Source organism: Leucoraja erinacea, chromosome 2, assembly GCF_028641065.1.
Source record: "Leucoraja erinacea ecotype New England chromosome 2, Leri_hhj_1, whole genome shotgun sequence".
Taxonomy (NCBI): domain Eukaryota; kingdom Metazoa; phylum Chordata; class Chondrichthyes; order Rajiformes; family Rajidae; genus Leucoraja; species Leucoraja erinaceus.
This window is the reverse complement of record NC_073378.1, coordinates 97,238,864-97,264,427: the sequence shown is the minus strand read 5'-3', so window position 1 is coordinate 97,264,427 and position 25,564 is coordinate 97,238,864. Positions and strand designations below refer to the sequence as shown.

At 43.3% G+C, this 25,564-nt stretch overlaps 1 protein-coding gene across 1 annotated transcript in view; it reads left to right on the top strand.

Annotated features, from left to right (window-relative positions):
- The first annotated feature begins 286 nt into the window (after positions 1 to 286).
- Positions 287 to 25,564, top strand: part of tspan13a (tetraspanin 13a) — a 47,474-nt gene continuing 22,196 nt past the window's right edge. Inside the window, exon 1 of the mRNA XM_055661743.1 lies at positions 287 to 626. Within this exon, the coding sequence (XP_055517718.1) occupies positions 564 to 626 (63 nt within the window). The 5' untranslated portion in view covers positions 287 to 563. The remainder of the gene's footprint in view (positions 627 to 25,564) is intronic.

Genomic DNA, 25,564 nt, shown 5'->3' with positions numbered 1-25,564 from the left:
AACCATTCCACGTTCTGCTGGCACACAATGAGTATGCGATGGTACCAACTCGGTTCATATAACGTCTCTGCCATCCACCATATGTCGTTGCGCCTCTGGCATTTTTTGATTGAAAAATCGTGATGGGAAAAAAGAGGCCGACCTGCAACATTTGCCACTGTGGCTGCCCCACTCGCTGAATATTTTAATACAGATCTCCAACATCTCCAGCAGGATATTGCTTACGCATTGTGCGCATTAAGCCGCCCATTCCCAGCAGCAGGTTGGATCCGAGGTGAAAGTAACGTCAGCTGAGGCGAGTCCAGGCAGCAGCGCCTGCGCACTTACCGCGCTCCTGCATTTTATTTCGCTTCTCACCCATTCCACGATCCTGCATTTTGACGGAGGCAACGGCGGGGTTAAGATCTGCAGGTGGATTTGCCACTTATTTCTCTCTACCCCCCCACCAAGGCTTCCAAGATATTACAGAGGAAAGTGGAGCAATAAAGCGCCGGTGACTTGCAGGTCCCGGAGCTCGCGGACAGCAGCGCCGAGTCCCCGGAGCTCGCGCTTCCATTGTGAGGATGGTTTGCGGCGGCTTCACCTGCTCGAAAAACTCCCTCTGTGTCCTGAACCTGCTGTATATTGTGAGTAGCGTCAGTGTGAGACATATCGGAGCTCTGCCACCAGCAGGTGCTCGAAATGCGAACTGATAATATCATTTTCGCCATTGTCACAGACATGTATTTCATTTTGCAAATTATAATTTCCCGACTCCGTTCGAGTTAAATAATTGTTATATGGAAGGCTGATTGATTTGATGCGCACGCATTGCCTGTTATTAACGTACGAGATATTTTATTTCTTGGTTCTTGGTTTCTTGGTCCTCCAAAATATTTCAAATGAAATTTAAACTGGAGGTGGTGGAGGGAGGACTCGGGCCGTGTCCCCTTGAATAACATCATTCCTCTGTGAAAATAATGTTCAACTATGTCGCACGGTCATGTTCTTTTTACTAATCTGCGCAGAGCAGTTTTGTCAACGCAGTGGAGAGGTGAATTTGCATGACGGTTCAGGAAGCTCCTGGGCTGGGCGTTCATCTTTAAACGATTCAGTGCCTGTAGAAAGGCGTGTTCGATCTTTCTAGTGCATTTAATTATTTATTTTACATCAAGGGTGACCAGTTTTAAACACTGAACTCATTTCGCACTCAATAATTGACTGACTGTTGAATATTGGAAGGACGACATAATAGAATCGTGTTACTTTTTTTCCAAAAAAAGTAAATTCGATGAATAATTAACGTAATTTAGAAATTATAACCTCTGATTTTTAAGAACGCATTGTGGATTAAGATGTTTAATTCCTCATCGTTGATAGGAATAGTATGTGTTTATAAAGTTGAATACATTGACCAGAGTTCAAATGCCATAATCCTTGGGCACAACATTATGCGAAACTAGTGGTTGTGGTTTAGTAATTACTGTTTGGAAACTGATACACTGAGTCATCTTAGTGCACAAAACCGATTTAAAAATAAAATGACAACGAAGTCCGTGCACAACATGATCTCAGCATGTATTATTCATGCAAGACTTGATTAACTTCCAGTGTTGGAAGGAATCGGCAAGTTATACAACTTCCTCGGAAAGAGGAGGGGGGCAGTTATTCTTTCATGAGCTGATGAAAGCTCATTGACTTGAAATGTTATCTCTGTTCCTCTTACTACATGCGCTGCCCGTATGCTTTATTTCAAGTTTTCAACATCTGCAGTTTTTGCATTTTGACTATTTTCAATATTCCTCCAGATATAACAACGTAGAGTTCCAGCAGTTAGCTTGGGTATTGTGGATCATTTGTTACTTGGATTCAACTTCTAGGATTCTGACATGATCAATCAAAAATAAACTTAATGACTAATTTCTTGTTGCCCATGAAATAGCTGAAACGTGTTGGAACTAAATTGTATGATTTATTGTGCATGGAGACAGGTTTGTGTGTTTACCTTTATCTAGGAAAGCCTAAATTTCTTTAACTCGGGAAGGGGATGTCTGCCAATTAAATTGTGCATTTCCTGTGAATTCATTTTGAAGTTACATAAGATATTTGGAAATTGCTCTTTAATGTGCGCATTTTTTCCGCAAGATGGGTACTTTCCTAAAATAGTACAACATTTAATGATGATTAACACACAATAATTATTTAAAAATATAATGGATTAAATATTCAATAAAGCAGGTGATATTAAACCAGTTATTTGCCAATAGCATAAATAATATAAATAAAATATGTTAAACAATTTGCCATCTATAAAACCTTAAATGTGCTCTTGGAAAGGATGTGGACTTTCAAGGGCAGGTGGAAATGAGGGATTTGATGGTATTTTTTTATTAGATTCTATAAGCGATTCAAACTGGACATTGAAACAAAAGACCATTGCAATTAGGGCATGTGAGAAACTGAGTAATTAGGGCATCAAGTGGAATAAAATGGGTAGAAGCAAGCATGACATAAAAAATCAGGATTGAGGAGCACTTCTACAACAACTCCGACCCCCGACGCATGTGGCAAGGCATCCAGGCCATCACGGACTACAGGCCCTCCAACATCACCCTCACATCCAGCGACGCCTCCTTCCTTGAGGAGCTTAATCACTTCTATGGCTGCTTCGACAGGGATAATCTAGAGACAGCCATCAAGGCTGTGCTACCTGCCGATCACCAACCCCTCACACTCACCCCCTACGACGTATACGTGGCACTGAGTAGGACTAATGCACGTAAAGCTGCTGGCCCTGACGGCATCCCCGGGCGCGTGCTCAGGGCCTGTGCTGCGCAGCTGACAGACGTCTGGACTGACATCTTCAACCTGTCACTTGCCCAAGCAGTTGTCCCCACTTGCCTTAAAGCCACCTCCATCGTGCCAGTGCCAAAACACTCCACTGCGGCAAGCCTCAACGACTTCCGCCCAGTTGCACTTACCCCCATCATCACCAAGTGCTTCGAGAGGCTGGTCCTGGCACACTTCAAAAGCTGCCTACCCCCCACACTGGATCCCTATCAGTTTGCCTACCGCAAGAACAGGAGTACGGAGGATGCCATCTCAACGGCACTTCACTCCGCCCTCTCCCACCTCGACAACAGAGACACTTACGTAAGAATGCTGTTCATCGATTACAGCTCAGCATTCAACACCATTATACCATCAAAACTGATCACCAAACTCAGTAACCTGGGCATCGACCCCTCCCTCTGCAACTGGATACTGGACTTTCTAACCAACAGACCCCAGTCTGTGAGGTTAGACAAGCACACCTCTTCAACCCTCACCCTGAACACCGGCGTTCCACAGGGCTGTGTGCTGAGCCCCCTCCTCTACTCCCTCTTCACCTATGACTGCACACCTGTACATGGTACTAACACCATCATCAAGTATGCAGATGATACAACGGTGATTGGCCTCATCAGCAACAACGATGAGCTGGCCTACAGGGAGGAGGTCCAGCACTTAGCAGCATGGTGCGCTGACAACAACCTGGCCCTTAACTCCAAGAAGACCAAGGAGCTCATTGTAGACTTCAGGAAGTCCAGAGGCGGCACGCACACCCCCATCCACATTAACGGGACGGAGGTGGAACGTGTTTCTAGCTTCAGGTTCCTGGGAGTCAACATCTCCGATGACCTCTCTTGGACCCACAATACCTCTACTCTGATCAAGAAGGCTCATCAGCGTCTCTTCTTCCTGAGGAGACTGAAGAAGGTCCATCTGTCTCCTCAGATCCTGGTGAACTTCTACCGCTGCACCATCGAGAGCATCCTTACCAACTGCATCACAGTATGGTATGGCAACTGCTCTGTCTCCGACCGGAAGGCATTGCAGAGGGTGGTGAAAATTGCCCAACGCATCACCGGTTCCTCGCTCCCCTCCATTGAGTCTGTCCAAAGCAAGCACTGTCTGCGGAGGGCGCTCAGCATCGCCAAGGACTGCTCTCACCCCAACCACGGACTGTTTACCCTCCTACCATCCGGGAGGCGCTACAGGTCTCTCCGTTGCCGAACCAGCAGGTCGAGGAACAGCTTCTTTCAGGCGGCTGTCACTCTACTCAACAACGTACCTCGGTGACTGCCAATCACCACCCCCCCCCCCGGACACTTATTATTATTTATTCAAATCGTTTGCTATGTTGCTCTTCCAGGGAGATGCTAAATGCATTTCGTTGTCTCTGTACTGTACACTGACAATTAAAATTGAATCTGAATCTGAATCTATTTGTATGAAAATAAAGCTACAAAAACTGCTGGCCCTGACGGCATCCCCGGGCGCATTCTCAGGGCCTGTGCTGCGCAGCTGACAGACGTCTTGACTGACATCTTCAACCTGTCACTTGCCCAAGCAGTTGTCCCCACATGCCTTAAAAACTGCTCCATCGTGCCGGTGCCAAAACACTCCACTGCAGCGAGCCTCAACAACCTTCGTCCAGTTGCACTTACCCCCATCATCACCAAGTGCTTCAAGAGGCTGGTCCTGGCACACCTCAAAGGCTGCCTACCCCCCACACTGGATCCCTATCAGTTTGCCTACAGCAAGAACAGGAGTACGGAGGATGCCATCTCAACGGCACTTCACTCTGCTCTCTCCCACCTCGACAACAGAGACACTTACGTAAGAATGCTGTTCATTGATTACAACTCAGCATTCAACACTATTATACCCTCTAAACTGATCACCAAACTCGGTGACCTGGGTATCGACCCCTCCCTCTGCAACTGGATATTGGACTTTCTAACCAACAGACCCCAGTCTGTGAGGTTAGACAAGCACACCTCTTCAACCCTCACCTTGAACACTGGCGTTCCATAGGACTGTGTGCTGAGCCCCCTCCTCTACTCCCTCTTCACCTATGACTGCACATCTGTACATGGTACTAACACCATCATAAAGTATGCAGATGATACAACGGTGATTGGCCTCATCAGCAACAACGATGAGTTGGCCTATAGGGAGGAGGTCCAGCTCCTAGCAGCATGGTGCGCTGACAACAACCTGGCCCTTAACTCCAAGAAGACCAAGGAGCTCATTGTAGACTTCAGGAAGTCTAGGGGCGGCATGCACACCCCCATCCACATTAACGGGACGGAGGTGGAATGTGTTTCCAGCTTCAGGTTTCTGGGGGTCAACATCTCTGATGACTTCTCTTAGACCCACAATACCTCAACTCTGGTCAAGAAGGCTCACCAGCGTCTCTTCTTCCTGAGGGGACTAAAGAAGGTCCATCTGTCTCCTCAGATTCTGGTGAACTTCTACCGCTGCACCATCGAGAGCATCCTTACCAACTGTATCACAGTATGGTACGGCAACTGCTCTGTCTCCGACCGGAAAGCACTGCAGAGGGTGGTGAAAATTGCCCAACGCATCACCGGTTCCCCGCTCCCCTCCATTGAGTCTGTCCAAAGCAAGCAATGTCTGCGAAGGGCACTCAGCATCAAGGACTGCTCTCACCCCAACCACAGACTGTTTACCCTCCTCCCATCCGGGAGGCGCTACAGGTCTCTCCGTTGCTGTACCTCGGTGATTGCCTGTCACCCCCCCCCCCGGACACTTCTTCCACCAGAAAAAATTGCACTACTACGACTGTATGCACGTAAATGTATTTATTTATTGCTCATATTCTATGTCGCTCTTCTAGGGAGATGCTAACTGCATTACGTTGTCTCTGTACTGTACACTGCACAATGACAATAAAATTTGAATCTGAATCTGAAAGACGTACAGGTATGTAGGTTCATTGACTTGGTGTGTGTGTAAATTGTCCCGAGTTGTTGGATAGTGTTAATGTGCTGGGATGGCTGGTCGGTGCGGACTCGGTGGGCCGAAGGGCCTGTTTCCCCGCTATCTCTAAACTAAAACAACTAAATTGTGGATGTGGAGGTTATCACATTATCTGAACCCAGAATGTTCATGTTGATCTTGAAATCGGACTTTCCAAAGTTGAGAAAGTGGTACATCATTTTAATTTCAGAGGGAATTCTTAAAAATTGGAGGTATTGATCTGCAACACATTTGGAGTGGAGTATGATTGTGTTCAGTGGGGGATTGTGTTCAGAGAGGTTGTCCTCTCAACCGTATATTTATTATAGAAAATAAATGTAATTACTCTGAAATCTGTAATGCTGAATACATAGAACATGTGAATAAATTAATTCCCAAAGGCATAGAAAATGTGTAGGTGGCTTTATCATGAAGAATATCTGAATCTTAGCAGTGACTTGTGGCACAGGTCACTGGGTGGAGCTCAGAAGAGAAAACCATGCTGATGTTTTTATTCTCCTGCAAGTCAGGTGGTGCTCACAAGATGCAAGTCATGTGCACTTGATTCCTTTACACAGCACACCTGAAGAGTTGTGCATTATTGCTGGCTTTAATACACTGCATCTCCATAACTATAAAATCTAGTCATAGTATCTTTCAATTTTAATGAGTAATTCTGAAATAAAGTCATGCAACTTTTAGCTAAGTAATGGAATTGGGGAAGACATTTTGAGACCTCAACTAAATGGTTATGCAATATGAACACTTTGCATATTGAATGTTTGAAAATACATTAGAGTTTGTGTAACTGAACTCTTTAGGACCTATAATAAATTCTCATTATTAAAGTAAATTAAGGTACCAATTTTAGTGAGGCTCATTTAAAGTACTGTTGACAGTACATGTGCATTATTACAATACTGTTTATTTGAAACCCATTGTTACTTGCTTCTAAAGTTGTCACACCTCTGCATGGTTTAGTTGGGTGTAGATTTATTAAATGGTACATGAGCACAACTGTTTGATTTATAAGCAACTATATAATAGTTTATTGGTTGTAGACACAAACCAAAATCCCAGTGGAAAAAATATACATGCGATAAAACAATGTTGGCTGATGGAATGATGTGAGGGATTAAGAGTTTCTGCTTCTAGGTGGTTAGAATGGGCTGCTGGTTAAATAAATATGTTTATTTTGATGGGGAAGGAGAGGTGTTGTGGAACATAGAGTAGGTGATAAACATTTTGAAACCAAAAGCACATAGACCACTGTCTTTAAGAAAGCTCCCATTATTCACAATAAAAAGAGCTTGTAAATGCCGTGTTCATATTCATAACGATTTTTATACCGTGACTGCCTAGTTGGCATGTATTCTAGATCCTTCAGCACACTGGTCTTTGAATGTGCCACAGTCCATGATAGAAACATAGAAATTAGGTGCCGGAGTAGGCCATTCGGCCCTTCGAGCCTGCACCGCCATTCAATATGATCATGGCTGATCATCCAACTCGATATCCCATATCTGCCTTCTCTCCATACCCCCTGATCCCCTTAGCCACAAAGGGCCACATCTAACTCCCTCTTAAATATAGCCAATGAACTGGCCTCAACTACCCTCTGTGGCAGAGAGTTCCAGAGATTCACCACTCTCTGTGTGAAAAAAGTTCTTCTCATCTCGGTTTTAAAGGATTTCCCCCTTACCCTTAAGCTGTGACCCCTTGTCCTGGACTTCCCTAACATCGGGAACAATCTTCCTGCATCTAGCCTGTCCAACCCCTTAAGAATTTTGTAAGTTTCTATAAGATCCCCTCTCAATCTCCTAAATTCTAGAGAGTATAAACCAAGTCTATCCAGTCTTTCTTCATAAGACAGTCCTGACATCCCAGGAATCAGTCTGGTGAACCGTCTCTGCACTCCCTCTATGGCAATAATGTCCTTCCTCAGATTTGGAGACCAAAACTGTACGCAATACTCCAGGTGTGGTCTCACCAAGACCCTGTACAACTGCAGTAGAACCTCCCTGCTCTTATACTCAAATCCTTTTGCAATGAAAGCTAACATACCATTCGCTATCTTTACTGCCTGCTGCAGCTGCATGCCTACCTTCAATGACTGGTGTACCATGACACCCAGGTCTCGCTGCATCTCCCCCTTTCCCAATCGGCCACCATTTAGATAATAGTCTGCTTTCCCGTTTTTGCCACCAAAATGGATAACCTCACATTTATCCACATTATACTGCATCTGCCAAACATTTGCCCACTCACCCAGCCTATCCAAGTCACCTTGCAGTCTCCTAGCATCCTCCTCACAGCTAACACTGCCTCCCAGCTTAGTGTCATCCGCAAACTTGGAGATATTGCCTTCAATTCCCTCATCCAGATCATTAATATATATTTTAAATAGCTGGGGTCCCAGCACTGAGCCTTGCGGTACCCCACTAGTCACTGCCTGCCATTGTGAAAAGGATCCGTTTATTCCTACTCTTTGCTTCCTGTTTGCCAGCCAGTTCTCTATCCACATCAATACTGAACCCCCAATGCCTTGTGCTTTAATTTTGTATACTAATCTCTTATGTGGGACCTTGTCGAAAGCCTTCTGGAAGTCCAGATACACCACATCCACTGGTTCTCCCCTATGATACCTTGTATTGTGGAATCCAAGAGCTTGAAGCAAAGCTAGTGTAATTATTTTCAACCATTTTATGTTTGAACCATTACATTCACTGAAATAAATGCATTATATAGAATGCAATACTCTTTCAAAATGTTTCTAACAGTGTACCTCTGTAATGAAGAGAAGAAAGAATGTACAATAAGGGAGAATATTTATTTGGTGTATGTAGATTGGTTTATGCATGAGAACCAATTATAGCATCACTAACCCCACCCTACTGTACGATTTATACCAACACCCAGTTCCTACACTGGTCAGCCTTGGAAGCGGTCACGATGTTCTAACAGCTAACAACCTGCTGTACTGCTATAATATGAATACTAATAATAATAATCTTATTTATATAGCACATTTTCAGTCAACTTGCATTGACCCCAAAGTGCTTCACATAATTACATTACATTACACACAGGCAAACGTGGGTGAAGTGTCTTGCCCCAAGGACGCAATGACAGTATGCAGTCCAAGCGGGATTCGAACCGGCTACCTTCCGGTCGCCAGCCGAACACTTTGCCCATTGTGCCATCTGTCGTTCCACGATACTGATTAAAGATGATCTTGAACTTCAGATTGTATTCTTTGGCTATTTACATGGTGTCAGAAGTGGAACCACGACCTTGCGGCCCTTAACTATGACACCACCCTGTATTACCAGTTCATCGCAGACTAAGAAGAACGGCTGCACCTCTGGCTGTACGCTGGATTGTCTGTCTGGTCAACCTCTTTTGATCACGGATGGAAGTATCTTGAGGGTAGCGTTGGCGGCTGTGTGTTCGGCTAAGCGGCACAGTTGTTTTGTAGGAACAAAGTCAAGGCTGAGAACCGTAAACTCGTCCCATTCGTTGTTGGATGCCCGTGGTGCACGAGAGAGAGTGTCTGCAATGAGCATGTATTTACCCTTCTTGGAAACAAGTTTAAAGTCAAAGCGCTGGAGCTGCATCATCATACGCTGCGGACGTGCAGGTGCTGCGTGTATAGGTTTGTTGAGGATCGTCACCAGGGGTTGGTGTCGACCGTGTCTCGACCGTGAAAACATTGCCAAAGATAAAGTCTTTGAATTTGGGACAAGCGAAGACAACGGCCAACAGCTCCTTCTCGATTTGCGTGTAGCGCTGTTCGGTATCGGTCATGGTGCGGGAAGCATAGGAGACAGGGCGCTTCAGGTTGAAAAATGTCAGGGTTGGTGCGCTGGCCAGCTTCGATTTGAAAACGTCAAATGCTTTTTGGTGTTGCTGGAACCAGGACCAAGCAGTATCCTTTCTAGTTAGTTGTCGCAGAGGCAAACTCAGTTCACTGAGGTTTGGTATGAATTTTCCAAGATAGTTCACCATACCCAGGAATCGCTGCAGGCCGAGCACATCGGTGGGGGCAGGCATCTCTGTGATGGCAGCAGTTTTCTTAGGATCCGGCCTGAGACCGTCAGGAGTGAACACATGACTGACGTAGGTGACCTCTGAAGCCCTGAACTTGCGCTTGTTCGGGTTGAATTTCAGGTTTATCTGACGTGCTCGGTCCATGATAAGCTTTAGGTTGTAATCGTGCTCCGGTGTGTCTTTGCCATAAACCAAGATGATGGCACAACTATGATAGCACATGGGAGGAACTGGAACAGCAGTTCCATGTTCCTCTGGAAGACTTCACTAGCCAAGTTGATGCTGAATGGCATTCTTAGAAACATGAATCTGCCAAATGGAGTGGCAAATGTGGTGAGGTTTGACGACTCGTCGTCCAGCGATATCTGCCAGAAAGAGCTCTTTGCATCGAGCACAGAAAATACGGTAGCTCGTCCGATCTGTGCCGCAACGTCCTCGACAGTCCTCATAGGATATTGAGGGTGCCTGATGGCAGAGTTCAAATCCGTCGGATTGATGCACACGCTGAGCTCGTTTTTATCCTTCTTCACTGATCTCTTCTAGCACGCCTAAGGAGACCATGTTCTTTAGTTCAGACTCAATCCTGTCTCTCATGGCATGTGGCACACGGTGCGGTGCGCAGACGACAGGGTCAACATTGGGGTCAATGGATATCTTGTAGGTCACAGGCAGCTTGCCTAGTTTGCTATCAAACAAATCTGGGTATTTTTACAGATATCAGTAGCTTGTGGACCGACTGGTCAAAGGGAATCAGCCCCAAATCCTGGAATGCGTGGATACCCAACAGAGTCACAGAGTCAGAATTTAAAACATAGAAGGTCAGATTCCTGTTAGTCTTTTTCAGCATGCTCCGGTCGCATGACTAGTCCAGCAAACCACTCAAACCACTCTACTACTGGGCCAAGTCGTTCGTTTACAAACCTCCGTGGGACATTCCCGTTTGGTTAGTGTTGTTGGCCTGGCTGAAGAGCCATGATTTAACCTTGTGGACTATGATGGCACCCTATATCGTCGGAGCTACCAACACTTGCTTGCTGTGATGGAGCCACGTCCACCACCAGCTGGTCCTTATGCTCCACCACTACAGTTCCAGCTGTCTGCTGCTGCGCCCACCACCAGTTCCAACTTGTCCCGTACCCCTCCACGACCGGCAGCTATGACTAACCACAAAAATACCACTCATGTATGCTCCCTCTGTCGGTCACCACGGGTGTCCCCTGCTGCTTTCTTCCTTCCGGGTTCACCACCTCCCTTTAATCTTTCTGGCGAAGGGGGAGAGGGCTTGGTCCATACATGTTCGGGCCGTATTACTAGACCGCCTGATAGATATGGCGACTATGTTTAAATTCTTACGACATGTATGCTTACCATATTCACTCTTTACGGGGAAGGAAGTAGATTGGTTTATGCATGAGAACCAATCATAGTAGAATAGCATCACTAACTGCACCCTATTGTACGATTTATACCATCATCCACTTCCTACACTGGTCAGTCTTGGAAGCGGTCACAATATTCTAACAGCTACCAACCTGCTGTACCGCTATTATATGAATACTGATTAAAGATGATCTTGAACTTCAGATTGTATTCTTTGGCTATTTGCAGTGTACCCTGAAGGTGATCATATGTTTTAAATACCTACCTCGTGGAAGATCTCTGGAGTATTCAACAAAGCCAATCATGCAGTCAGTGCCCAAATTCATAATAGATGTTTCTTGACATCTGTTGGATATCGGAATTGCTGCCACTATTTTCCCCCATCTCTCTTTGGGATAATTTATTAAACTCGAGGGCCCATATGCCTATCACTGTCTTAAATGGGAGATATTGTAGATTCTAGGCATTGGATGAGCTATCTCGTGTTTTCCCAATAATTATCCCTCACTCAAAATGACCATTAAAATTAAATGTAATTGCACATTATGTTTTTTGGAAAGGTGATGCATGCAAATGAGAGGTGTATTTCCTATATTTCAAACAATAATTTAGAGGTTTGGACTATCCCAATAGGAATGTTTAAAAAAAAAAAAGCCTTAGACTTGAGTGCAATATTGGTTTGACAACAGGATAGATAAATATTAGAGTGGATTATGTGAAGTGTCTTTTTCTTTAAGCCGCTCTCTCTTGCATTAATGTTCCAATTGTGCTTTATATTTAAAAACAAATCACTTATGAATCATTTTAAAAATGTATAACGCTCCAAACGGCAGGAATAATGTAAGAGGTGTTGAGTCATTTAAGGCAGAGGAGTATACTTTTTAATGGTTGTAATTGGAGTCATTATTATTGCTTGTACCAGGCAAGATGAGAATTGATCTGTTTTGTAATACATAGTGCAATGCAGTCAGTCTGAAAGTTTTAGCAGCTACACTTTTGCTCAGAATTAGGACGAGGCATATGCTACTTGATGACTAACCATATAACCATATAACAATTACAGCACGGAAACAGGCCATCTCGGCCCTACAAGTCCATGCCGAACAACCTTTTTTCCCCTTAGTCCCACCTGCCTGCACTCGTACCATAACCCTCCATTCCCTTCTCATCCATATGCCTATCCAATTTATTTTTAAATGATACCAATGAACCTGCCTCCACCACTTCCACTGGAAGCTCATTCCACACCGCTACCACTCTCTGAGTAAAGAAGTTCCCCCTCATATTACCCCTAAACTTCTGTCCCTTAATTCTGAAGTCATGTCCTCTTGTTTGAATCTTCCCTATTCTCAAAGGGAAAAGCTTGTCCACATCAACTCTGTCTATCCCTCTCATCATTTTAAAGACCTCTATCAAGTCCCCCCTTAACCTTCTGCGTTCCAGAGAATAAAGACCTAACTTACTCAACCGATCTCTGTAACTTAGTTGTTGAAACCCAGGCAACATTCTAGTAAATCTCCTCTGTACTCTCTCTATTTTGAATAATATACAAAACATTTGTTATATCTTCAGATTTGAGTTTTGAGAACTTAATCAGGTGAAAGTGGTGAAAGTGCCTTTTGGCACTGGTCATAATCTGTCATGAAATTGAGTACAAAGGTTGGGACATTATGTTACAGTTTTACAAGGCATTGGTGAGGCTGCACTTGGAGTGTTGTGTTCAGTTTTTGTAAACTCTGCTGAAGGAAAGATGCTGTTAAGCTGGGAAAGGTGCACAGAAGGTTTACTGGGATGTTGCCAGGAATCAAGGGACTGAGCAATAGGGAGAGATTGGGCAAATTAGAACTCTTATTCAATTCAGTGCAGGAGGCTGAGGAGTGATCTTATAGAAGTGTATAAAATCATGAGGGGAATAGATAGGAAGAATGCAGTCTTTTTGCCCAGAACAAGGGAATCAAAAAATTAAGAGGTATAGTTTTTAGTTGAGTGGAAAAGATTTAATAGGAATTGAGAGGCAACTTTTACATAGTCGGTATTGAATGAGTTGGGCTGATGAGCCTGTTTCTGTACTGTTTCAATAGGATTTGCATGATGAATCATGGAGTCATAGAATGCAGAGACTGACTCTTTGGTCTACCTTATCTATGCTGACTATGTATCCATCTATATGGATCTCATTTTTCCGCACCTACTCTGTAGCCTTCTATGACTTGGCAATTCAAATGCTCACAGATACTTTTTAAATGTGAGAATACCCATCTCCACCATCTTCTAGGGCAGTGAGTTCCAGATTTTAGTTTGGTGAAATAAAAAAATCCTCTGTTTTTATGCCTTAGGTAATGAAAGCCTTCATCCTGTATGCCATATTTGTCATGTAACCTATCCTTACTGCCTCTTTTAGGATGCACGTACCTCAAGTTCCTTTTGTTCCTTCGTAACCCCAGGATCTGACCAATCATGGTCTAGGTCCTATGCTCATTAGACTTCCCAAAATGCATTGCCTAACTCTTATCAGGATTAAATTCCATGTACCATTTGCGCTATTCAAAATACTTGCAGATAAATATTGTTCTTCTACCAAACTGTGCTAATTATCAACAAGCCACCAATTTTCATAACATTTGCAGCTATATGCAAATACTAATTTATTTTAAATCAATATGAATTCCTTCAAACTTCAGTTTTTTTTTAAAGTCCTCGTGATAATAGTATTAATCATGGAAAGGCAGCATTGAAAACGGGCTCATGCCCATTAAGTCCATTCTGACCATCAAATGCCCATGTTATTATCATAGGAGCATAGAGCAGCACAGGAAAAAGCCCATGATGTCTGTGCTGAATATGAAGCTAATTTAAACAAATCCCTTCTGCCAGCAAGGGATTTATCCCTCCATTCCCTGCAAATTCAGGTACTTACTTAAAAGCCTTTTGAATGCCACCATCATGTCTGCTTCCACCACCGTACCTCTCTGTATGTTCCAGACACTTGCCATTCTCAATGTAAAGCAAAAAAACTTGCCCTGATCATCTCCTTTTAAATGTTCTCCCTTCTAGTATTGCACATTTCCATCTGGGGAAAAGATTTTGACTCTACCCGATCTTGTAATTTTATAAACCTATTCAGTCTTCCCTCAGCCTCTGATGCTCCAGGAAAAAAACAATTCTGTTCTCTCCAATCTCCCCTTATACCTAATACCCTCTCATCCAAGCAGCATCCTAGTAAACCTCTTCTACAAAGTCTCCACATCCTCTCAAGTCTTCACATCCTTCCTGTAATGGAGTGACCAGAACTGTACACAATACTCTAAATGGTCCTTCTTTTCATTTGGCTTTACCTCATTGAGTTAATCTTTGTTGATCGCTATTCCTATCTTTTGCACCATAAGATTATTTATTCTAGAAAGTTATTTTAGATCCACTTGCCTCTCCTCTCAGTAATCTGTTTCTGTCAGCTAGATCTTTGAATCAACATTTAAAAACTGATTATAATGCAAAAGGTTAGCACTGTGACGGTGTCAAACTCTCAGGTGTTTCAACTTCTTGATGATTGGTAAATCTACCTCCAAATAGTTAAATTATCCTTAAAAATTCTCAACATTCAATCACATTTTAATTCTATTTTCAATTGGATTATGTCAAAACACAAACTGTTCCTAAAGTCAGTTGTAGCCACAAATTCTGGAACACCCATCATTTGGTTGTACATGAGTCATGTTTTTGCAGCTGTTTGCCTACTGCTTTGCCGCCATGATGCTTATCACCTTCAGCCTGTTGGGTCCAAGAGGTACATTATGAGTTGTAACTTGACATGGTTATTGATTGTTATATATGGCTTAATCATATCAAGCTTCACTCTCCCAAAATCTTTGCTCTGAGTCACAGTGATATTCAACAATAACTAGTCTCATTTTCTGTATGAACCCCTGTCCTATTACGGCATTCTTTCTATTGTCCTCACTCTTACCTTTAACAAGAATTTCAGGATGTCTTGGCCTCCATCTTGGAGATAATGCCTTTGCTCACTAGGGTCCAAAGTCTTGCCTCTCTAAGTTCCCCCATGCACAGGACCGGCCTTAAGCCGATTGGACCTATTTTTCCAAATTGGGCCCCGCGCCAAATGGGGGCCCCGCGTTAATTTTCCGTATTTCATAAGAAAATACAAATTCGCTTTGTTAAATAAAGGTTTAAAAAAACATTCGCCATATGGATTTTTTTACAAAACGAACACGGATAACAGCCGCTGCACGGCCATCAGACACAAACGATGTGCTAACTACTACTTTCAATTAATTTCAAATTCCCACTTTGAAATAAAATAAAACTTTCGACTTAAATTTCGCAGCAGGATCGCGTTTAGTCGATTCCCACGCATTTTCAATCATCATTCGATTCAGTGTAATTTTCACACCTGGTTGATGTTGTTTTTATTTAAAGATACAGTACATTACAATAAATAGTTTCAAGCATACCCGGTACTAAACGCACAAACATTAAGGTGGTTACTGATGTTACAAACTGTTATAAATGAATATAATTTCAAAGTGAAATAGGAGATTTCCGTGGAAAGAATATTTAACCAGAATATGGTGAGGTCGCTGCAAAATGCTCACTTAAAACAATACGCCGTCAACTCAGGATTGTTTCTAAGCCCTCTGACAGGTGTTTCAATCTAACCTCATAGCTCGCTGTTATTAATTTTCATTCCTGGTCCGTATCTAACTTCTCCAAATGCAAACGCTTCAAGTTACGCTTCTTGTGTGGTGGTAAGGGGGGGGGAATGCTAGGATAAAATACCATATATTTGCATTTATATAGCGATCCTGCTGCAAAATTTTTAAGTCGAAAGTTGTATTTTATTTCAAAGTTGGAATAGGAAGATAGGGACAGAGATGCTACACAGAGATTTTGATAGGAAGGAAACGTTACAGCAGCTGAGTAAAAGATTGGTCAAATGGTAGGTTCAATGAAGATCGGGCGAGGGAGATTGGGGGTGGGGGAAAAGTATCTATAGCTTGGGTATAGAAGCGTAACTTGAAGCGTTTGCATTAGAAGTTAGATACGGACCAGGAATGAAAATTAATAACTATGAATCGATTAGCCTAAATGAGTACAGAGATGGATTATCATTCCACACCAAATTTCTTAGACAATAATACCTTTTATGCAATTATCACAACGTTTTGCTGGATATGGATCAACAGACTCTGTGGTTCGTAAATTTGTAAAACAAATGTTCTTCTTTAAGCACTGTTGTTTCTGGGATGGGGTGACTGATAACTAATAACCTACAGTCTATACTTTGTCATAATGTGGCTGAAACAACGGCATATTTGGTAATAATTATTGAGATTGAAAGATACAACTGAGTTTAAGCAAGATATTACCTTGCGGCTCTAAAGTGGGAACCGGTAGTAAAAGAACAGCGCTGCTGGTGGTGGGTGGGGGGGGGGGGGGAAGAGGGGAGTTCCTTTCAGAGGGTGTGGGTAGTCTGTCCAGGGGTAAAGTTGTGGGGAGGGCAGGAGCGTTGAGGAGGAGGGGTCGGCTGGGGATGATCCAGCTCAAGAGCGGGTGAGCGGGCGATGGATAACAGGACAGCGGGCGGTGGAGGTTACTCCATATGTCAATGTGAGTAACCTCAATTGATCCCTTGTTTGCGCTGACACAGGAGTAAGCTCCACCGCCCGCTGTGATGTTATCCATCACCCGCTGACCCACTCCGCTCTATGATCTTTGCTCTTGAGCTGGTCCCCTCACTGTTCAGTCGGAGAGCACTGCCAGAGGTGAGCGGGCCGGCAGATGACGTGGAGATGGCAGTCGGTTCCACTGTCCGGTGATGGAGGCCGCTCGTAGCCACACGAGCTGCTTCCCTCCCCGGCAACAATGCGGTAGCTCCGCGCCCGGAGCGCCGCGGCAGCGGTAAGTGAGTGAGATATTGGCATAAACCCGACCCCCTCCTTCTCAACGCTCCTGCCCTCCCCGCAACTTTACCCCTGGCTAGACTCCCCACACTCTGTGAAAGGAACTCTCCCCCGAATTGGTTCCTTGATAAGTTGAACTAGTATAGTCATAAAATGACAACTGATTCGTGTTGTCCCGGTCTGCTCCCGTTTTTCCCACCAACTATCCACCTGCCGTCACCCTCCACCCACTCAGTAATTTGAGACTTGTAAGCCGTGGGAAAATTTAATTGTTACTTTATTTATTTTTATATTTACGGAGAGAACAATCTGCGCATGCGCGGTTTAAGATTTTTTAAAGCCGACTGACTGTCATATTACTCACGACACGGCTCATTTATAATTATTTATTTATATTTCTATGAAAATTTTTCCCAATTGGGCCCCGCACCACCTAAAGCCGGCCCTGCCCATGCACATCGCTCCCTCCCTTTTGCCCTTTTCAAGTTTATTTTGTTGATAAGTTCTGTTCATTATAATGGTCAATTTTAAATTTCCAATAACCGTCTGATTATTTATTCCTATTGAATCATTATTTTAGAAAACGCCCTGGGTTAAATATTGATCATCTATCCAAACCACGATTACTGCACCTTTTTTTTATCCTTTTTTCCCTCCCTTTATCCCACTCCAAATACTACTTTGTAAAGTCTTGTATAAGATTGGTGACTATTTTGTCATCTTTCCGATCCAAGCTCGCCTTGACTCTACAGTTTGTTTGCATTTCGCTGAGCATCAAAAGTATGAAAACCTCTCTTTGCAAATGTGATCAAAGTGCATTGTTCTCTCTTCCCCAGACTTGACATTTATGCAGTTTTCAACACACTTCTAGTAATGAACTACATCTAAAATGCTCTTGTTTTTATCCATATCTACATGATTGGAACCTCAAATAATGGTTTCAGTCTTGATTGTTGTTTGGTCACGGTTCCACATGCAAACGATAATATTCTGTAGATTTTTGTTTTTTTTTAACATTTTGGCAAAATTGAAGTTGACAAAGAAGATAACTAAAGGCAATACGGGGAAAAAAGATGAAGTACGAAGGTAAGCTATCCAAGAATATAAAGGAGGATAGTAAAAGCTTCTTTAGGTATGTGAAGAGGAAACAATTAGTTAAGACCAAAGTTGGACCCTTGAAGATTGAAACGGGTGAATTTATTACGGGGAACAAGGAAATGGCAGATGAGTTGAACAGGTACTTTTGACACAAACAATCTTCTTGATATACTAGTGGCCAGAGGATCTGGGGTGATGGAGGAACTGAAGGAAATCCACATTATGCAGGAAATGGCATTTGGTAAACTGATGGGACTGAAGACTGATAAATCCACAGGGCCTGATGGTTTGCATCCCAGGGTACTTGAGGAAGTGGCTCTAGAAATCGTGGACACATTTTCCAATGTTCTATAGGTTCAGGATAGTTCCTGTGGATTGAAGGGTAGCTAATGTTATCCCACTTTTTAAGAGAGGCGGGAGAGAGAAAACAGGGAATTATAGACCAGTTAGCCTGACATTGGTGGTGGGGAAGATGCTGGAGTCAATCATAAAAGATGAAATAGGGCACATTTGAATAGCAGTAACAGGATCGGTCGAAGTCATTATGCATTTACGAAGGGGAAATCATGCTTGACTAATCTTTTGGAATTTTTTGAGGATGTAACTAGGAAAATGGACAAGGAGGAGCCAATGGATGGTGTGTACCTGGACTTTCAGAAAGCATTCGATAAGGTCCCACATAGGAAATTAGTGGGCAAAATTAGGGCACATGGTATTGGGGGTAGAGTGCTGACATGGATAGAAAATTGGTTGGCAGACAGGAAACAAAGAGTAGGGATTAACGGGTCCCTTTCAGAATGGCAGGCAGTGACTAGTGGGGAACCGCAAGGCTCAGTGCTGGGACTGCAGGTAATTACAATATATATTAATTATTAGGTGAAGGGATACAAGTAACATTAGCAAATTTGCGGATGACACAAAGCTGGGTGGCAGTGTGAACTGTGAGGAGGATGCTATGAGAATGCAGGATGACTTTACTGTTGGGTGAGTGGGCAGATGTATGGCAGATGCATGGCAGATGCAGTTTAATGTGGATAAATGTGAGGCTATCCACTTTGGTAGCAAAAACAGAATGGCAGATTATTATCTAAATGGTTTCAAGTTGGGAAAAGGAAGTACAATGTGATCGTTGTTCTTCAGTAACTGAAAGTAAGCATGCAGGCACAGCAGGCAGTGAAGAAAGTGAATGGCATGTTGGCCTTCATAACAAGAGGATTTGAGTATATGAGCAAAGAGGTCCCTCTGCAGTTGTACAGGACCCTAGTGACACCATACCTGGAGTATTGTGTGCAGTTTTGGTCTCCAAATTTGAGGAAGGACATTCTTGCTATTCCAGGAATTAAGGATGAGAGGGGATCTTATTGAAACATATAAGATTATTAAGGGATTGGACACGCTAGAGGCAGGAAACATGTTCCCGATGTTGGGGGAGTCCAGAACTAGGGGCCACACTTTAAGAATAAGGGGTAAGCCATTTAGAACGGAGATGAGGAAACACGTTTTCACACAGAGTTGTGAATGTGGAATTCTCTGCCTCAGAGGGCGGTGGAGGGGGGTTCTCTGGATACTTTCAAGAGAGAGCTAGATAGGGCTCTTACATATAGCGGAATCAGGGCATATGGGGAGGGCAGGAATGGTGTATTGATTGTGGATCATCAGCCATGATCACATTGAATGGCAGTGCTGGCTCGAAGGGCCGAATGATCTACTCCTACGTCTATTGTCTATTGAGCTGTTTTTTAGATGAACCTAATAATTGGTTATTTAATCATGGCATTTAATTGAAAAAAGTGATAGAAACATAGAAAATAGGTGCATGAGTAGGCCAATCGGCCCTTAGAGCTAGCACCACCATTCAAAATGATCATGGCTGATCATCCAAAATCAGTACCCCATTCCTACCATATCCATTGATTCCCTTAGCCGTAAGAGCTGAATCTAACATTTCCCTAGTGTTTGCTACATGTCCTCTACTTGCATTGAAACTTAGTCGTCGGCTGTAATTATTAATGAAATGTTTGATACATATAAATTAATAATTAAGACATTGAATGCTTTCATAAATGGATTTTTGTTTGGAAATCACATTCCAGAATGAACCGCTGAAATTGTTGAGCTAGTTTGGACTAGCTCTACATGACTCAATCTTTCAGAACAGTCTTGCTTTGGAATAGATCATGTCTGCAAGGCTATTATTTTAGTTTGATGACAGATCTTATGTCCTAGCTGTGGGATAGATTTAGTTGGGCATGGTGGAGATGGTCGATGTAAAATGCAAAGCTACATTAAATGTTTTATAGAGACTTTTATTGAATAAGAATGGGTTTGACATCATTCATTTGTTTGAAGAAGTTGCCAATTTAACACTGGATACTGCACTGCACCTCAATGCCAATTGCCAACTTCAGATACACAACAGATATTTAATATGAACAAAGTTGCAATTAAAGTCATGAAGCTTCCTTTATATCCAGAACGAAGTATAGGTATTTTATAAGCTTGGAGGATATGTATCCATGAGAAGAGATCAGGAGACAAAATGAAAAATACAGACCTGAATGCAAACAACAAAGAAGTGACAGAGCAGAGACTCTGACACTGCTGTTGGTTAACCTTCCAGTTAATTTGGAGGATTTTCTGGAATTGACATGTATTATTTTCCCAGTGTCTGGATATACCTGCGTAGGTAGTCCAGGTTTCACTGCTGCCTGATAGACTGCATTTGGCACCAGGTTCAAAGTCTTAATCTTCCTATGTCCACTTTTCTCAAATAACTAAAGTTTGTGCTTCTGAATTGAAGGTTGTGGTGCATTTCATTGATGTTTTCCATCTCTAGTGCGGTGGTTTCCATAACACAGTAAGTAGTCCATGTTTTAGGTGTTTTGCAGTGACCTTTATTCTTGGAGGGCAGCATTGTGCAAAAGAGGCAGTATGTGACAGGAACTGTGTCTTGTGGATATTGAGTGTAGATCAAATCATTTCCCATTAGTTCCACTACCACGTTTGTTGGTGGTGAAGCACAATGTTGCAGTGCGAATAATCCACAAATGTTGGGCATTATTGGGGCTTTGTTTGGTTTGGCTTCACTGGGATTGGCAAGAAACATGGCTTGCAAGCTGTGAGGGAGCAAACACAAGGTGAATAATTCTGGGTAGCCAAATTTGACAATTAGTCAAATGTTTTAGTGGAGAGTCAGTCATCGGTGCTGCCCCTGCATATTCCTTGGCGTCGTCTAGACAACTAGACCTAAACTTTGTGAATGGAGAGAGGATGCTGCTGACCATGAGCAGCATGGGAGCTCAACATTGGCGCAGGGAGAGGCAGCCAATACTCTCTGGAAGGAAGATTTGAAAACCCCCTCAAACAGGCGTTGTTGTTCATCCATCTTGACTTCATCCAACAGTCACCTCTGCTGCCATTTCATACTGACAGAAAGTCAAGAAGGTTGTATCCAAACTTAGAAAATAATGAGGCTTGGAAGCAGACAATAACTGGAATTAATTCCTAAAACTCGGTGATGAAGAGCTTTCATTACAATGTGTTGGTGAGGAGTAATAAGTGTTTGTGGATGAGATGGAGAGCTTCATTACTTGCAGTTTAGACATTTCATCTTCATTGACAGAAGCTGTTTTCATTTCACCGCCACCCAGAAATGCCAGCAAACAAGGTTGTGCTGTGGGAACCCACCCATGGAAGACGTGAAGCACTACTGCGTCACTAATGTACTGCCATATCTAAGTTTTCATTTCAGTTTACAGTCTCATCTGTTCTACTGTTCTACATAATAGGTTTCCCTCTAATAATAAGATTACTTTGTCCTGGATTTATTTATGTTTACTTCATCATGGATTATTTAAATCCATTTTCCATTGAACACCAGATTGTTTCAACCAATTCACTTCTGTTTTGTGATGGCTTTTATTGTCGAGGACTATCATTCTGTTAAAGGGTATTACTGATTTAGTAAACGGCAATCTATGTTCTTTCTCTCCTTAATTTTCCATGAAACAGCTAATGAATATGCCAGGTGTTTTTATTTGCCAAAAAGCAGGAAGAGGTAAATACTTTCAAAGAGGACTGATAATATCAGTTAATGGTTTTGAAATGGGCATTAATAAGGATGTGTGCTGAGCCTCCATGCTAATAATTGAAACATTATTTCCTTGTATATGGTATATGTTTCTATTTGTACAACTTGTCATGTCACATGTTATGTTCTTTCACACTTGTTCACCATGAGGAAATGCTGATCCTGCAACATTTTGCCAGTACATCATGTAGCTATATCACGAGAGCATGGAAATGCAAAGCAGGAAACACTCAACAGGCTTGATGAAGCGTCCATCTCCCCACCAGTATTTTCTGTTTGTGAACTATGCTACTGATGTTTCAAGAACAATTTAATCTATGCCACTCAAAGTCACTTTCACATTACTTTACCTGTTAGAAACAAAAATTGACCTCCTGTAATCAGCATAGTAATTTAGCAAGGCTCAGCTGAGGAAGTGTTCATATTATCTCGGTTTACAAACATTTGTGTGCAGTGGAGTATGGAGAGCCATCGTTTTAATAAATGTAAACATCTGTATGTTTGAGCTCTTTGGCGCAGCTTGAAATCACCAAGTGCAGTTTCCTGTTAGGCCTGTTACGCGAGTATATATATATCCTGCACAATTTCTGTCAAGTTCTTTAAAAACAATGGATCCATCGTCAATTCCTTTGTTCACTTTTCCACTTGTCCTTGTAATGTGTTGTTTTTGTGATAGCGGTTGAACGTACAACAAAATCTAAAATATAACAACAATGTTGTCAACTTTACTTGATGCTCAGTCGTAACTTTGTGACATTCTTCAGCCTTTTCTCTTGCATCAAAGAATATCTCCATGAAATTAGCAACACCAGCAGATAGGGAGGTTAATAAGATGCTTGCCTTCGTTGATTGGGGTGTATTTTGGTTAGGCCATGCTTGGGATACTGTGTGCAGTTTTGTCACTTCATTACTGGAAGCAAGTGGAGACTTTGGCAAGGGTGCAGAAGAGGTTCACCAGGATGTTGATCTGAGAATATAAGGAGAGGTTGGGCAAACTTTGATTATTTTCTCTGTAGTGTCGGAGGCTGGTGGGAAGACCTGATAGACCTCTGAAATTGAGAGGGTAGACAATCAGAGTAAATATCACTACTAAAGGGTATAACTTTAAGGGGAGAGGTGGAAATTTACAATCAGGTTTTTTCAATTGGTAGGTCCCTGGAATGTGATGTCATGGGGAAGTGATGGGAGCAGACACGATAGTGACATTTAAGAGCAGTTTAGATCAAAGATCTTTGGTTTAGATAGACACATGAACAGGTAGGGGGGGATGGACCATATGCAAGGCATATGGGAGTCTTTGATGGTTGGTACAGGCATCGCGGGCAAAGGACGTGTTCCAGTGCTGTACTGTTCTATGTAACCTCAAGATAAAAATTTCTCCCTCTACTTTCTCTGTTTCAAAGAACACAAACCCAGCCAGCAAGTCCTTTTCCTCATGGATGAATTGCCACATCCCAGAAATAGCCAGGTGAATCCCTTTTTTAGCCACATCGGTGCATTCACATCCATTTTCAGCTGCTTTATCAATGCCCTTCCTTCAATCTTACATTAGTTGAGGGAATGTTTACTGACAATAGCACAATTTTTAATTCCATTTGGCACAATTTGGTGAATGTACCTGTCCTTGCTTACAAACACAGGGCTCGAAATTAGCGGTTGCCCGGGTGCCATTGACCACCCAAAGTGCCGCCGGGCAACCTAAACGGCGAGTCATTTTGCCCGGCTTGGCAACTTGGTTTATACCGAAGATAGACACAAAAAGCTGGAGTAACTCCGCGGTTCAGGCAGCATCTCTGGAGAAAAGGAACGTGACGTTTTGTGTCGCCGTTGGCTGTATTGCGGGGCAAAGATACTAGGTGCGGGGTGACGAAGGGTCAGAGCGAATGACGGGCCCCGCACAGCGGCAGCAGCGGCAGCGACAGCGGCTCCATCTCCTCCTCCACCCGCCCCCCGCCCGCCCTGATAAGGGTCGCTGCTTGTAAATCCACTAACGGCGCTTTCAAAACAAACCCTCCCGCACGCCGAGGCAGAGAGGGGGAGGCCTCGGCATGCGGGAGCGTTTGTTTTGAAAGCGCCGTTAGCGGATTTGCAAGCAGCGGCCACTATCAAGGAGGAGTAGGAGATGCTGTCGCGGCCGCTGTTGCCTCTGTGCGGGGCCCGTCATTCGCTCCAACCCTTCTGAAGCAGCTGCACCATAGATCCTATAGCTATAGGATCTTTGAGCTGCACCGCTCGGCCCCGCACCTTGTTGTTGGCTGGCGGAGGAGGGAGCCGGTGGTGAGGAGATCCCAACGGCCAAGGCAGCGGGGCGATGTTGGCCGAGGAACGCTGACCTTCCTTCCTCGCCACCTCGCCCCCGTCCCCCTTTCTCTCTCTCTCTTGTACGCCCCCTCCACCCCCCCCCCCTTATCCTGTGACCCCACCTCTCCATCCCGCACTGATCCCCATTCCCGCCTCCATTCAGTCCTCACTGACATCCCCTGTGATCCCCTCCCCATCTACCCCAACTCCCCCCCCCCCCCCCCCCCCCCCCCCCATCCCCCCCCCCCCCCCCCCCCGCCCCCACCACACCATCTACTGACTTTCACACACACCCCCTTCCCTGACCCTATTGTGCTGGAAATGTCTTCAGAGCGACCATTGACTATGTTTAATAACGGAATGCAATCAAATATGTTTTAATTCCCAATGTTATTATTTGTTTTATTCCATAAAGATGAATTAATTAAATTGTGAACACGTGAAACATTAAAACCGCAGTGTTCAATTGTCACTGTTACCATTGACATGTTATTACATAATTCATTTTAACGGCAAATCAATGCTTTTAATATGCAGTATCTGTACTGTAGTTATTTAACGAGCAACATTCACAACTATACATTGGAATTATCCTGGTCAGGAGATATTTCAGTTGAAATTTTAACGTTAATTCTGGAGTGGGAATGATGGAAACAGCGTTTATCAATAATTTTATTTAAATCTGCTGCGTACAAACTTTGTATCTTCATTGCTGTTCGTAACACGTACATCTAATCTGATTGTCTGGTAATGTGGGGTTTTGACACCTTTAAACATATTATCAAAAGAACATTTGCTGCAGTTATGTCCTTTGGCCATCTCTTGTCAGTTGGTGTAATGTTTAACCTGTCAGATGGGTATAGTCGGTTTTAACAGCTAACATAAAATGCCAATAGAAAATTCCTTGCAACCTGTATATTTTGTTGTGGATAAATTATGT